This window comes from Somniosus microcephalus, chromosome 29 (genome assembly GCF_052327205.1).
Source record: "Somniosus microcephalus isolate GS21.2 chromosome 29, FLI_Smic_1.0, whole genome shotgun sequence".
Lineage (NCBI taxonomy): Eukaryota > Metazoa > Chordata > Chondrichthyes > Squaliformes > Somniosidae > Somniosus > Somniosus microcephalus.
This window is the reverse complement of record NC_141015.1, coordinates 35,960,013-35,973,877: the sequence shown is the minus strand read 5'-3', so window position 1 is coordinate 35,973,877 and position 13,865 is coordinate 35,960,013. Positions and strand designations below refer to the sequence as shown.

The 13,865-nt window shown below is 46.9% G+C and overlaps 1 protein-coding gene across 1 annotated transcript in view; it reads left to right on the top strand.

Annotated features, from left to right (window-relative positions):
• zswim8 (zinc finger, SWIM-type containing 8) overlaps nt 1–13,865 on the top strand; it is a 219,800-nt gene that overhangs the window by 167,163 nt on the left and 38,772 nt on the right. Inside the window, 2 exon segments of the mRNA XM_085970598.1 lie at nt 3,943–4,122; nt 13,270–13,453. Of these exon segments, the coding sequence (XP_085826724.1) occupies nt 3,943–4,122; nt 13,270–13,453 (364 nt within the window).

Here is a 13,865-nt window from a genome sequence, read left to right as displayed (position 1 = left end):
CCTGTGGTCATGCTATCCAATTATTTCCACTCCCCTGGTCTTCCCCCGCCCCCATAGCCCTGTAAATTTTTTCCCTTCAAGTATTTATCCAATTCTCTTTTGAATGTTACGGCCTGACGAGGGAGGAGGCATTGCTGGATCTGGTTCTGGGGAATGAGGTCGGTCAAGTGGAGCAAGTGTCAGTAGGTGAACATTTAGGGAACAGTGATCATAGTATCATAAGGTTTAGATTAGCTCTGGAAAAGGACAGGGCGCAATCTAGAGTAAAAATGTTGAACTGGGGAGGGCCAATTTCAGTGGGGTGAGAACGGATCTGGCCCGGGTAAACGGGAATCAAATATTGGCAGGCAAAATTGTAATGGAACTGCCTTTAAAGAGGAAATAGTTCAGGTACAGTTGAGGTACATTCCCACTAGGGAGATTTCTAGAATTCTATAACAACTTGCATTTATATAGCGCCTTTAACGTAGTAAAACGTCCTAACGGGGCTTCACAGGAGCATTCTTAAACAAAATTTGACACCGAGCCACATAAAGAGATATCGGGACAGATGATCAAAAGCTTGGCCAAAGAGGTAGGTTTTGAGGAACAACTTCAAGGGGGAGAGAGAGGCGGAGAGGTTTAGGAAGAGAGTTCCAGAGCTTAGGCCCCAGGCAGCTGAAGGCACGGCCGCCAATGGTGGAGCAATGGAAATCGGGGTTTGGTGCGCAACAGGCCAGAATTGGAGGAGCGTAGAGCTCTTGAAGGATTGTAGAGTTGAAAGAGGTTGCAGAGAGGGGGAGGGGGCGAGGGCATGGAGGGATTTGAACACGAGGATGAGAATTTTAAAATTGAGGCGTTCCCGGACTGGGAGCCAATGCACTATATATCAGCGGGACCTGATCGAGGTATTTAAGATTATGAAAGGGTTTGCTTGGGTAGAATTAAAGAAAATGTCTCCACTTGTGGGCGAGTCCAGAACTAGGAGCCATCAATATAAGAGTGTCACTAATAAATCCAATTGGGAATTCAGGAGAAACCTCTTTTCCCCAGAGAGTGGTGAGAATGTGGAACTCGCTCCCACAGGGAGTGGTTGAGGCGACTAGCATAGATACATTTAAGGGGAAGCTGGATAAACACATGAGGGAGAAAGGAATAGAAGGATATGGTGATGGGGTGAGAGAGATGCAGAGGGGTGGGAGGAGACTGGTGTGGAGCATAAACACCGGCACGGACCAGTTGGGCCGAATGGCCTCTTTCTGTGCTGTAGACTCGAGGTAACTCTATATCCATATAATAAAGCATAGTTACTTGTGGCAGTACTGTGAATAGATGTATTAATATATCGGTGATGATCTGATCTAGGAAATAGACTTCTTAATTGCTGCCACCGCAAGTGATGGATGTGGTGCCACCAGCACGTCACCCTTACGTTCCACAGCTTGAAATGCTGCCTACAGATACTCCAACTGTGGAATGACAAAACCTATAATCTAACTGTGCTGTGGGCAGTGTGGGAGGCTAAAAATAGCAGATAACACTCGGCGTGTTTGGATAAAAATTATAGCAATGCAGCTTAAGTGACGTGATGTGAACTTACTGAGTTGTTGTTTTGGTTCAGATGCTTTTTACTTTTGGAAACATTTAAGGGTAATTGGCAAAAGGACCAAAAGGGGAGATGAGGAGAATTTTTTTTTTTTTTTACACAGCGAGTTGTTGCGATCTGGAATGCGCTGCCTGAAAGGGCGGTGGAAGCAGATTCAAGTGAACAGGTTATGCAATTTGTAGAGTATGTAAAGTGACTTTGTAAATAGTTTGTTATATTTAAAGGTGATTGGCAAAAAAGCCAGAGGGGAGATGAGGAAACATCTTTTTTTTTACTTGGTGAGTTGTTGTGATCTGGAACGCGCTGCCTGAAAGGGTTGGTGGGGAGCAGATTCAATAGTAACTTTCGAAAGGGAATTGGATAAATAGTTGAAAAGGAAAAGTTTGCAGGGCTACGGGGAAAGAGCAGGGGGAGCGGGACTAATTGGAGAGCTCTTTCAAAGAGCCGGCACAGGCACGATGGGCCGAATGGCCTCCTTCTGTGCTGTATCATTCTGTTAATCTTAACTGGAACGCTGGAAGCACTGAAAACACAGCATGCCGTGGGCTGGTCAAGGCCAAGTCTTCCTTCATTCTACCTTTGATGTTGACCGTGTTTGGTTTTTCTTCGTCTACAGTTTTAGGTTTCGACATTGACTGCATTACACGGGACGTTGTATACTGTGGTTAGGAGGTGCACTGACATGCACTCAGTTGACCTCTAGCGAGAGATATTAATTGAGAGGATGTCAAAAGCTGTTTGAAAGCCATTGAACAGATTTGGAAAATAAATTGGGGCAATTCATTCCCATGGATCAGTAGTTGTGTGCAACAGATTCCCAGAGTGTTTTTTTTTCTTGGATCGATGTATGTCGAGAAGCGGAATTGAGAGTGGTGGGCGCATAGGGCACTGCTTTATTATTTTTTTCGGGGGTAATGGGGAAAAGAACTTGGTGATGGTCAAAGTAGGCAATCGACAGGCGGAATGGGGAATAGGGACAAGTCCATGATGGGCTCATTATACCTGGATTCTGTGTAGAATGGGCCCAGAACCAGGGGTCCCAGTCTCAGGATAAGGGGTCGGCCATTTAGGACTGAGATGAGGAGAAATTTCTTCACTCAGAGGGTGGTGAACCTGTGGAATTCTCTACCCCAGAGGGCTGTGGAGGCTCAGTCATTGAGTATATTTAAGGCTGAGATTGATAGATTTTTGGACTCTAGGGGAATCGAGGGATATGGGGATCGGGCGGGAAAGTGGAGTTGAGGTTGAGGATCAGCCATGGTCTTATTGAATGGCGGAGCAGGCTCAAGGGGCCGTATGGCCGACTCCTGCTCCTATTTCTTATGTGCAGAATGGCTTTTTTTCACCCTAGACAACGTTCTCATGTAGAATTTTATTTTAAAATATTGAAGTCTTAACATGAATGTAGGAAGTATGATTAAGAAGTTTGCAGATGATACAAAAGTTGGCCGTGTGTTTGATAATGGAGAAGAAGGCTGCAGACTGCAGGAAGATATCAATGGACTGGTCAGTTGGGCAGAATAGTGGCAAATGGAATTCAATCTGGAGAAGTGTGAGGTAATGCATTTGGGGAGGGCTAACAAGGCAAGAGAATACACTATAAATGGTAGGACACTGAAGTGCAGAAGATCAGAGCGATCTTGGGGTGCATGTCCACAGATCCCTGAATGTAGCAGGACAGGGAGATAAGGTGGTTAAGAAGGCATACAGGATACTTGCCTTTATTAGCCGAGGCATAGAATATAAGAGCAGGGAGGAACTTTATAAAACACCAGTTAGGCCGCAGCTAGAATACTGCATGCAGTTCTGATCACCACATTACAGGAAGGATGTGATTGCACTAGAGAGGGTGCAGAGGAGATTTATGAGGATGTTGCCTGGGCTGGGGAATTTTAGCTGTGAGGAGAGATCGGACAGGCTGGGGTTGTTTTCTTTGGAAGCTGAGGGGAGACCTGATTGAGGTGTGTAAAATTATGAGGGGCCTAGATAGACTGGGCAGGAAGGACCTATTTCCTTTAGCAGAAGGGTGAATAACCAGGGGGCAGAAATTTAAAGTAATTGGTCAGAGGTTTAGAGGGGAGTTGAGGAGAACTTTTTTCACCCAGAGGATGGTGGGGGTCTGGAACTCACTGCCTGAAAGGGTGGTAGAGGCAGAAACTCTCATCACATTTAAAAAGTACTTGGATATGCACTTGAAGCACCGTAACCTACAGGGCTACGGACCAAGAGCTGGAAAGTGGGATTAGGGTGGATGCTCTTTGTCGGCCGGCACGGACACGATGGGCCGAATGGCCTCCTGTGTGGTAAATTTCTATGATTCGATGAACAATGAATAAGTATGTTTGTTTCTCTTTCAGGGCAAGAAGAACAAAGTTCCGACTCACAAGCAGACACTAACAGCTACCAATACCCTGGCGAAAGCTGCCTTCTTGTTGATAGTCCTCAGCGAGAGGCAGGAGCTCCACAACCTGGCCTACAGCATCGGAATGTTTTCTCTAGAACTGCAGAGACCACCAGCATCAACGAAAGCCCTGGAGGTGAGGAAGGGTTAAGAGACAAATACTGTAATCTACCTTTTTTATTTTATAGTGAAATACAGATCAAGGCCAGGAATTTCCTTGGAGCTGCTGCCCACCCTCCCCTCCGACCCCGACCCCGTAGCTTCGCCAGAAGGGGAGCGTAAACCCTGGTTCGTGTGCGTGGATGAGGTTTACGCCGCACACCGGTTGAAGTCTCGGCGGTCGGGCGAGAGCCTCTCTGAAGAAATTCCTGGCTGAAGTGTCTGTCTCCTGAATCATCATCTCCATCTTAGGCAGTCCCTCGGAACCGAGGATGACTTGCTTCCACATTAAAAATGAGTTCTCAGGTGACTGATGAGTCCAATGCGGGACCTACAGTCTCTGTCACAGGTGGGGCAGACGGTGGTTGAAGGGGGCGGGTGGGTGGGGTGCTTGGGTTGACGTGCGCTCCTTGCGCTGCCTGCGCTTGGCTTCCGCTTGCTCCCGGCGAAGAGACTCGAGGTGTTCGGCGCCTTCCCGGATGCTTCTCCTCCACTTTGTGCGGTCTTGGGCCAGGGATTCCCAGGTGTCGGTGGGGATGTTACACTTTTTCAAGGAGGTTTTGAGGGTGTCCTTGAAGCGTTTCCTCTGCCCACCTGGGGCTCTCTTGCCGTGTCGGAACTCTGAGTAGAGCGCTTGTTTTGGGAGTCTCGTATTGGGAATGCGGACAATGTGACCCGTCCATTGGAGCTGATCGAGCGTGGTCAAAGCTTCGATGCTGGGGATGTTGGCCTGAGCCTGAATATGCTACCAACAACAAACTGTCCTGTTGGCTCCTTACTTATGTTGCTTTGCTTTATGTGATGTGACAGGATTTTAAGCAGATGTTCTGTGACAAGCAACGCGTATTTTGGAAGCTGTAAAGTGGATTTAATGAAATATGACTGACACACATTCAGATGGTCTTAGTTGCCCGCTAGATTCTGTAAATACTCGAGCCGTTTTGCCACCATTATAGCGACAGGAGTCAGCCATTCAGCCCCTCGAGCCTGTTCCGCCATTCAATGAGATCATGGCTGATCTGTACCTCAACTTCATTTACCCGCCCTTGGCCCATGTCCTTGCCCAACAAAAATCTGTCAATCATATGCATTTATATTTATTGCAAAAGTGGGAAACGAAAGGTAAAGGGCAATGATAAATTCTGCTTAAAAGGTTTATATTTATTATAGAAACATAGAAGATAGGAGCAGGAGTAGGCCATTCGGCCCCTCGAGCCTGCTCCGCCATTCAATGAGATCATGGCTGATCATCCAAATTCAGTACCCTGTCCCTGCTTTCTCCCCATATCCCTTGATCCCTTTAGCCTTAAGAAATGTATCTAACTCCTTCTTGAATATATTTAATGAATTGGCCTCAACTGCCTTTTGTGGTAGAGAATTCCACAGGTTCACCACTCTCTGGGTGAAGAAATTCCTCCTCATCTCTGTCCTAAATGGCTTACCCCTTATCCTTAGACTGTGACCCCTGGTTCTGGACTCCCCCGCCATCAGAACATCCTTCCTGCATCTAGTCTGTCTAGTCCTGTTAGAATTTTATAAGTTTCAATGAGATCCCCTCTCATTCTTCTAAACTCTAGCGAATATAAGCCTAATCGACCAATCTCTCTTCATACGTCATTCCTGCCATCCCAGATATCAATCTGGTGAATCTTTGCTGCACTCCCTCCATGGCAAGAACATCCTTCCTCAGATAAGGCAACAAAAACTGCACACAATACTCAAGGTGTGGTCTCATCAAGGCCCTGTACAACTGCAGCAAGACATCCTTGCTCCTGTACTCGAATCCTCTCGCTATGAAGGCCAACATACCATTTGCCCGCTTAACCGCCTGCTGCACCTGCATGCTTACCTTCAGCGACTGGTGCACAAGGACACCCAGGTCTCGTTGCACTTTCCCTTTTCCCAATCTATTGCCGTTCAGATAATCTGCTTTCCTGTTTTTGCCACCAAAGTGGCTAACCTCGCATTTATCCACATTATACTGCATCTGCCCAATCGCCCAACCTGTCCAAATCATACTGGAGTTTCTCTGCATCCTCCTCACAGCACACACGCCCACCCAGCTTTGTGTCCTCATAATCCTCATATAATCCTCGTACAGGAAACTTTGTGTTATCCGGAGGCTAACTGTCCGGAATGCTCGAGCCACCGGCAAAAATCGGGAGCCGCTTCGTTAGGTTTTTTTTCTTTTCGTTGCTTTTTTCTCTTTTCGTTGCTTTTTTTCTCAACAGTCAAACTCTGCAAGGTCTCGCTGAAGCTGTTGCTAAGCTACAGAGACGCTTGGACTGTTTAGAAGCTGTTGCTAAGCAACAGGGTTTGTTGCCAGATACGGAGCTCAAAATCTCCGTATGTTTCAACATTAACGCTGGTTTGTCCGGCAGTTTTGAGGGAACGGCAACAGCTCGGTCCCGTCGGTGCCGGATAGCACAAAGTTTCCTGTATTGTGTGGCACTAATGGCAGTGGCTGAGGAGCTGCCCAGTTTCAGGGTAGCCGTGTACAATGGGCATCTCTATTCAGTCCACTTGTTCTCTAATTCTGCCCTCTTGAGCATCCCTGATTATAATCACTCAACCTTTGGTGGCCGTGCCTTCAGCTGCCTGGGCCCTAAGCTCTGGAATTCCCTCTCTAAAACTCTCCGCCTCGCTACCTCTCTATCCTCCTTTAAGACGCTCCTTAAAACCTACCTGTTTGACCAAGCTTTTGGTCACCTGCCCTAATTTATCCTTATGTGGCTTGGTGTCAAATTTTGTTTGGCTAACGCTCCTGTGAAGCGCCTTGGGACATTTTACTATGTTAAAGGCGCTATATGAATACAAGTGTGGGTTTCAATATTGAGCATTGATTGTCGCATCAGATGCCGGTGTAACCCTGGTAGTAGATTAATGTAGTCGAATGTTAACGGTAACCTCAACTACTCCTTAGAGCTTGGATAGTACCAAATACAGCTAGCTCTCTGCATTTAAATATGTAGAGGCTGAATTGTGGCATCAGTTGGAGTGTCGGGTCTGCAGTTATAGCTCACGAAATAGTTAGAATCATAGGATGGTTACAGCACAGAAGGAGGCCATTCGGCCCCTCGAGCCCGTGCTGGCTCTCTGCAAGAGCACTTCAGCTAGTCCCACTCCCCCTCCCTTTCCCCGTAGCCCTGCAATTTTTTTCTTTCAGGTACTTATCCAATTCCCTTTTGAAAGCCACGCTTGAGTCTGCCTCCACCACCCTTTCAGGCAGTGCATTCCAGATCCTAACCACTCGCTGCGTAAAAAAGTTTTCCCTCATGTCACCTTTGGACCTTCTGCCAATCATATTAAATCCATGTCCTCTGGTTCTTGACCCTTCCGCCAATGGGAACAGTTTCTCTCTATCTACTCTGTCGTGACGCCTCATGATTTTGAACACCTCTATCAAATCTCCTCTCAATCTTCTCTGCTCCAAGGAGAACAACCCCAGCTTCTCCAGTCTATCCACGTAACTGAAGTCCCTCATCCCTGGAATCATTCTTGTAAATCTTTTCTGCACCTTCTCTAAGGCCTTCACATCCTTCCTAAAGTACAGTGCAGAGAATTGGACACAATACTCCAGTTGAGGCCGAACCAGCATTTTATACAGGTTCATCATCGCTTCCTTGCTTTTTGTAGTTAAATCCCTACATATTATTTTCCCCACTAGCTTTTTGTTTCTTCCCCAGCCGAATTTCCATGTTTTTTTGTTTCGCGGCTGCAGCTCCAGTAGTGGCATAAGTTGAGCGGTTCATTTTCCTCCGATCTCTGGGAGGGCTGCACCTGAGAAATGTTGGTCTGCGGTGGACTGAGCCTCGAGCACCAGCACTCCTGCGAGGGGAGTAGGTGGAGCTTTTTGCGACCTTGGCAACTGACGATGCTCGGTGTTTCCCCCCCCCCCCCCCCCCCGCCGCAGTGCTTCACGCAAGTGCCAACCGCCGAACTCCACTCCTGCTTTAAAACAATCAGAATAAGGCTTTTGGAAAATGGAGGGTTTATTTTGAAAATGAACAGACATATTGAGGCAATCTATTTAGAAGCCTCTAGCCTTATTATTGTTTAATGTAATTTATTGCATGTAGATTTTCCAGGTTTTTTTTTTTTGAAAAAAAAAGATGAATATTAAAAAGTGACAGCTGCATATTGGTCACTTAAAAGTCAGCTTATGGAAAATGTTGGAACCTAAAGAATGAAGCTTACTGTTTCTCTCAAATGCTCTATTGATTCTCGCTATTTTTAAAAGCTCTGCGCTGTAATCAAAGGTAAAAAATTAGACGGAGCACTGCCGAAGAAAATGCTATCTAGAGTAACAGGTGCGAATTATACTAGGAACTGTAACCAGATCGCTCCATTGTCTCCCTTACCACCCCCCCCCCCGCCCCCATTTCTCTTAAGTACATGTTCCCTAAAGAAAGGACATGCATTTCTATAGCACCTTTTGACATGAATCAGTCATTCATGAAAGAAAGACTTCTGAAATAATACTGAGCATCTGCGGGTGGCGCTGTCCAGGGAGAGTATAAATACTCGGGCACGGGCCCAGCTTGCGCAGGACATTCTTAACAGGTACTAGTGAAGGACACAACTAGATCTCCATGTTGTAAAACAGTTGATTAAAGCTTTGTTTAATGCTTAGACCAAGTGCCTAGTAGTTTTCTTACACCACCTTTCATGACCTCTTCACAGCCAATGAAGTATTTTTGAAGTGTAGGAAAATGTGCAGCCAATTTGCGCACAACAAGGTCCCACAAACAGCAGTGAGATAAGTGACCAGATCACCAGTTTTAGTGGTGTTGCTTGAGGCACAAATGCTGGGAGAACTCCCCTGCTCCTCTTTTTGAAATGGTGCCATGGGACCTTTTGCATCCAGCTGAGAGGGCAGACGGGGCCTCGGTTTAACAGCCTCTCTTGGCAGCGCGGCACTCCTTCAGTACCGCACTGAAGTGTCAGCCTGTCGATCAGTTTGCTGTTTGATTCTGGGCCAGCGAGAGCAGGAAAAGGACCAAGTGCCGTCTTCAGCCAGACCAGCCTGGGGCTATCCTCCCTCAGATTGGCAGGGAGCTGCTCCTGGATTCTGTCTGCCCCACTGGATGGACACCTTGGTAGCGCCAACCCATAATATGGTAATGCCCCCATTCCTTGGGATTTGGGACCAAAGTGGCGGGCAGAAGTTCTGCCCCACCGGACTTCTGGAGTTGCAGCGATGCTCTTTGACTGCCTATGTGATGCATCCAACTTGATTGGTGTATATCGATCATTTGTGTTTTGCCTACATTTGACCTACATTGGCTCTCGGTTAAGCAACGCCTCGATTTAAAAATTCTCATCCTTGTTTTCAACTTCCTCCATGGCCTCGCCCCTCCCTATCTCTGTAATCTCCTGGCCTCCCACATTCCACCCTACGTAAACTCGAGGTGATCCAAAACTTGGCTGCCCGTGTCCTAACTCGCACCAAGTCCCGTTCGCCCATCACCCCTGTGCTCGCTGGCCTACATTGGCTCCCAGTTAAGCAGCGCCTCGATTTAAAAATTCTCATCCTTGTTTTCAAATCCCTCCATGGCATCTCCTCTCCCTATCTCTGTAATCTCCTCCAGCCCCAGAACCTTCCGAGATATCTGCGCTCCTCCAATTCTGGCCTCTTGAGCATCCCTGATTTTAATCGCTCCACCATTGGCGGCCGTGCCTTCAGCTGCCTGGGCCCTAAGCTCTGGAATTCCCTCCCTAAATATGTCTGCGCCTCTACCTCTCTTTCCTCCTTTAAGACGCTCCTTAAAACCTACCTCTGTCACCTGTCCTAATACAGGAAACTTTCTGATATCCGGCACTGACGGGACCGAGCTGGTGCCGTAACATCAAAAGTGCTGGACATACCAGAGTTAATGTTTAAACATGCGGGACTGAGAAGCTCCATGTGAATCAACAAACCCTGTTGTTTAGCAACAGCTTCAAAACAGTCGGCTGCAGCTGCAAGCGTCTGTAGCTGAAGCTGTTGCTATAGCTACAGACTTTGCAGTGCTTGACTGGGGAAAAAAAAAGCAACGAGAACTAAAAAAACATATAGAAAACGGCTCCTGATTTTTGCCGTTAGATCGAGTATTCCAGACATATAACCTCCGGATAAACCAAAGTTTCCTGTAGCACCTTATGTGGCTCGGTGTCAAATTCTGTTTTACAAACAGCCTTGTGAAAGCGCCGTGGGACGTTTTACTACGTTAAAGGCGCTATATAAATACAAGTTGTTGTTGTTTTGCTGGGACAGTGAGGGAGGTATTTCATTCTATAGCACAAGATCCTCTGTGGTCTGTGGATGAAGGGGAGATGGTTCTTCGAGATTAAACATTCAGAACCTTCTGTTACATCCATGTAAGGAATTGAAATAGTTGTGTAAAAAGTTGTCTCGTGGATTCTATTTCATGTGCTGAGCGCAGCAGTAAAAATGATTTAATAAGGAAATTAAAGTTTTTATCTGTGATTTTATTTTATTGGTGTAGATTTTTTTTAACTAAGATTCTGTAAACTGCAAGATTGGCTGCCAGGTTCATAAGTCACTGAAAAGAACATAAATATTGCAGATCAGAAATTGCTTACCGCTTTAAAATAAAGAGCTTAACATCCTCCTGAACTAGCTCTCCAAGTTGGAAAGAAAATGGTTTCAATCCAGTACTGAACAAGTGTGCTTTAATGCCATTTGAATGTTGTCGATAAAAGAAAGACAGACTTGCATTTCTATAGCGCCTTTCACGACCACTGGACGTCTCAAAGCGCTTTACAGCCAATGAAGTATATTCACTGTTGGAATGTGGGAAACGCAGCAGCCAGTTTGCGCACAGCAAGCTCCCACAAACAGCAATGTGATAATGAGCAGATCATCTGTTTTTGTGATGTTGATTGAGGGATAAATATTGGCCCCAGGACACCGGGGAAGAACTCCCCCTGCTCTTCTTCGAAATAGTGGCCGTGGGATCTTTTACGTCCACCCGAGAGAGCAGACGGGGCCTCGGTTTAACGTCTCATCCGAAAGACGGCACCTCCGACAGCGCAGCACTCCCTCAGCATGGCACTGGGAGTCTCAGCCTAGATTTTTGTGCTCGAGTCTCTGGAGTGGGGCTTGAACTCACAACCTTCTGACTCGAGAGGCGAGAGGGTGCTGCCCACCGAGCCACAGCTGACACTGATGTATCTATATACGGCCAGAGTACATAACCCACACGCAAGTAGCTTTTTTTTTTCTAAAGCGGAATGATTACAATCAGTGCACCTAAAATAAACTTGCTTGGCCACAGAAATTCTTTATTTCCTCTGCATTCTGCATATTCCCCACTTCTCCCCTCCACAGCTCTACGTTGGATCAGTTACGCAGCCTCTTTAAACAGTTGCCGTTTCAGGAGGGTACAGGTTGTGTACAACTTGGAGCAGTCTCCACCGCACCCCCCCCCCCCCCCCACTCCAACCCCCACAAAAAAGGTCACGATATTCCTCGCAGCCCTTCTCATCGACATCGTGGGCAAAACACCTCAGAAATACAATTGTCAAAGCAACAAATTAGCCTGTAAATTCCACCCCCAGGGTGCGCGGACTTGTTTAGTGTGTACGGAAATGTCACGGGCTTTGGGGTTAAGCGTTTCCAGTTTTTGATCAGAAAAGGCGACAATTTTAACCTAACGCGCCGGCGGGGAGGGAAGGCCATGCCAGTTCTATACCCCGCGCAGTATTGCTCTCTATCGACTTCACTGGAGCGTACAGTCACGTAGAACCCACACCCGATCCCGTCCGTAAACCAACGGGTGGCCGAGGTTTAAAGTGCCCCCAACGTGCTCGAAGGGCAGAGTTTGATCAGACTTGCTGTACCTTTTTTTTTTCCCCGTTCTCCTCCTCCACCCACGTGTGCTGTTCATCTCCGCATCACCACCTGTCAAGAAGGTTAGCCTGCTGCCAATCACCTGTCCACAGCTGCTGTCCCTCAAGCAACATCGACAACTCGGGCTCGCACCTGCTGATTCTGACATTTTCTCCTCATGGAGACGACACATTGCATTTCAACAAGTAGCTCAGCTTAGAACTGACGAATCTCACTCAAATAATGAAACTGACTCGACTGAGTAGGGCTGTCATCCTACTGAACTCCACAAATAAACTCTAAAGCCTGCACATCTGCCAATGCACTTTATTATGGTTATATTTATGTTAATATACTACAAGCCAAATGTATGTTGAATGTTTAAATGTCTTAATCCAAATGTACACTCTCGGGAGCCGCAAGCCTACATTTCGTTGTACTGCACTTGTGCACTAACAATGACAATAAAAGTTGATTTGATTTGATTTGATTTGAAGGACCAGCGTCCAAAATTGCAGATGGCTGCAATCGATTCCAGCACTCTGCTGAGTGGAAATCCCATCTTTTTACTTTAATACACTTGCCATCGTACTGTGTCAGCTGTGGCTCGGTGGGTAGCACACTCGCCTCTGAGTCAGAAGGTTGTGGGTTCAAGCCCCACCCCAGAGGCTTGAGCACAAAAATCTAGGCTGACACTCCCAGCGCAGTACTGAGAGAGGGCCGCACTGTCGGAGGTGCCGTCTTTCGGATGAGGCATTAAACCGAGGCCTCGTCTGCTCTCTCAGGTGGATGCAAAAGATACTATTTTGAAGAAGAGCAGGAGGGTTCTCCCCAGTGTCCTGGGGCCAATATTTATCCTTCAATCAACATCACTAAAACAGATGATCTGGTCATTATCACATTGCTGTTTGTGGGAGCTTGCTGTGCGCAAATTGGCTGCCGGGTTTCCTACATTACAACAGTGACTACGCTTCAAAAAGTGCTTCATTGGTTGTAAAGCACATTAGGATGTCCGGTGGTCGTGAAAGGTGCGATAGTCTATTTTTTTCAATGTAACTTTCCACTCTCCAACCTCCAGGATTAATGAATCCGCTGTTTTGGGTGGTTTGTCGATCCTTTTAAGGCAGGAACGCCGTTTACAATGTTCCTGTGCGTTTGTGTTCGGAAGCATTTCACCGGTTTGCTGTATGGCGACACTGATCACAGTTTATCCATTTTACTTCAAGTAATTCTGACCTGCAAATATAATGCGGCAACATATATCCTCAAAAGTTATATCCACTCTTCCAGGTTAAACTTGCCTACCAGGAATCGGAAATTGTGGCTTTGTTGAAGAAGATCCCGCTGGGTATTAATGAGATGAACACAATCCGAGAACGAGCGGAACAGCTGAGAGAAGGAAACTTCTGCGATTACAGGCCTGTCCTGCCACTCATGTTGGCCAGTTTCATCTTTGATGTCTTGTGCACCCCAGGTAAAGTTCTGTGACTTAATTCGTCGGTCGTTCAGCACAGCAACAGGCCATTCGGCCCAACAAGTCTGTGCCTCCACTCGCGCCTCCTGCCACCCTTCGTGATCTATCCCCATCAGCATAACTTTCTATTCCGTTCTCCCTCGTGTACTTGGAGTTATAACGGCACAGAAGGAGGCCATTCGGCCCATCGAGTCCGTGCCGGCTCTCTGTAGAACAATCCAGTCAGTCCCATTCCCCCGCTCTATCCCCGTAGCCCTGCAAGTTTATTTCCCTCAAGTGTCTATCCAGTCTCCCCTTGAAAACACTGAGTGTGTCCGCTTCCACCACTTCCGTCGGCAGCGAGTTCCAGGTCCTCGCCACTCGCTGCGTAAAAAAAGTTTTTCCTCACATCCCCCCTGTATTAAAACCTTAG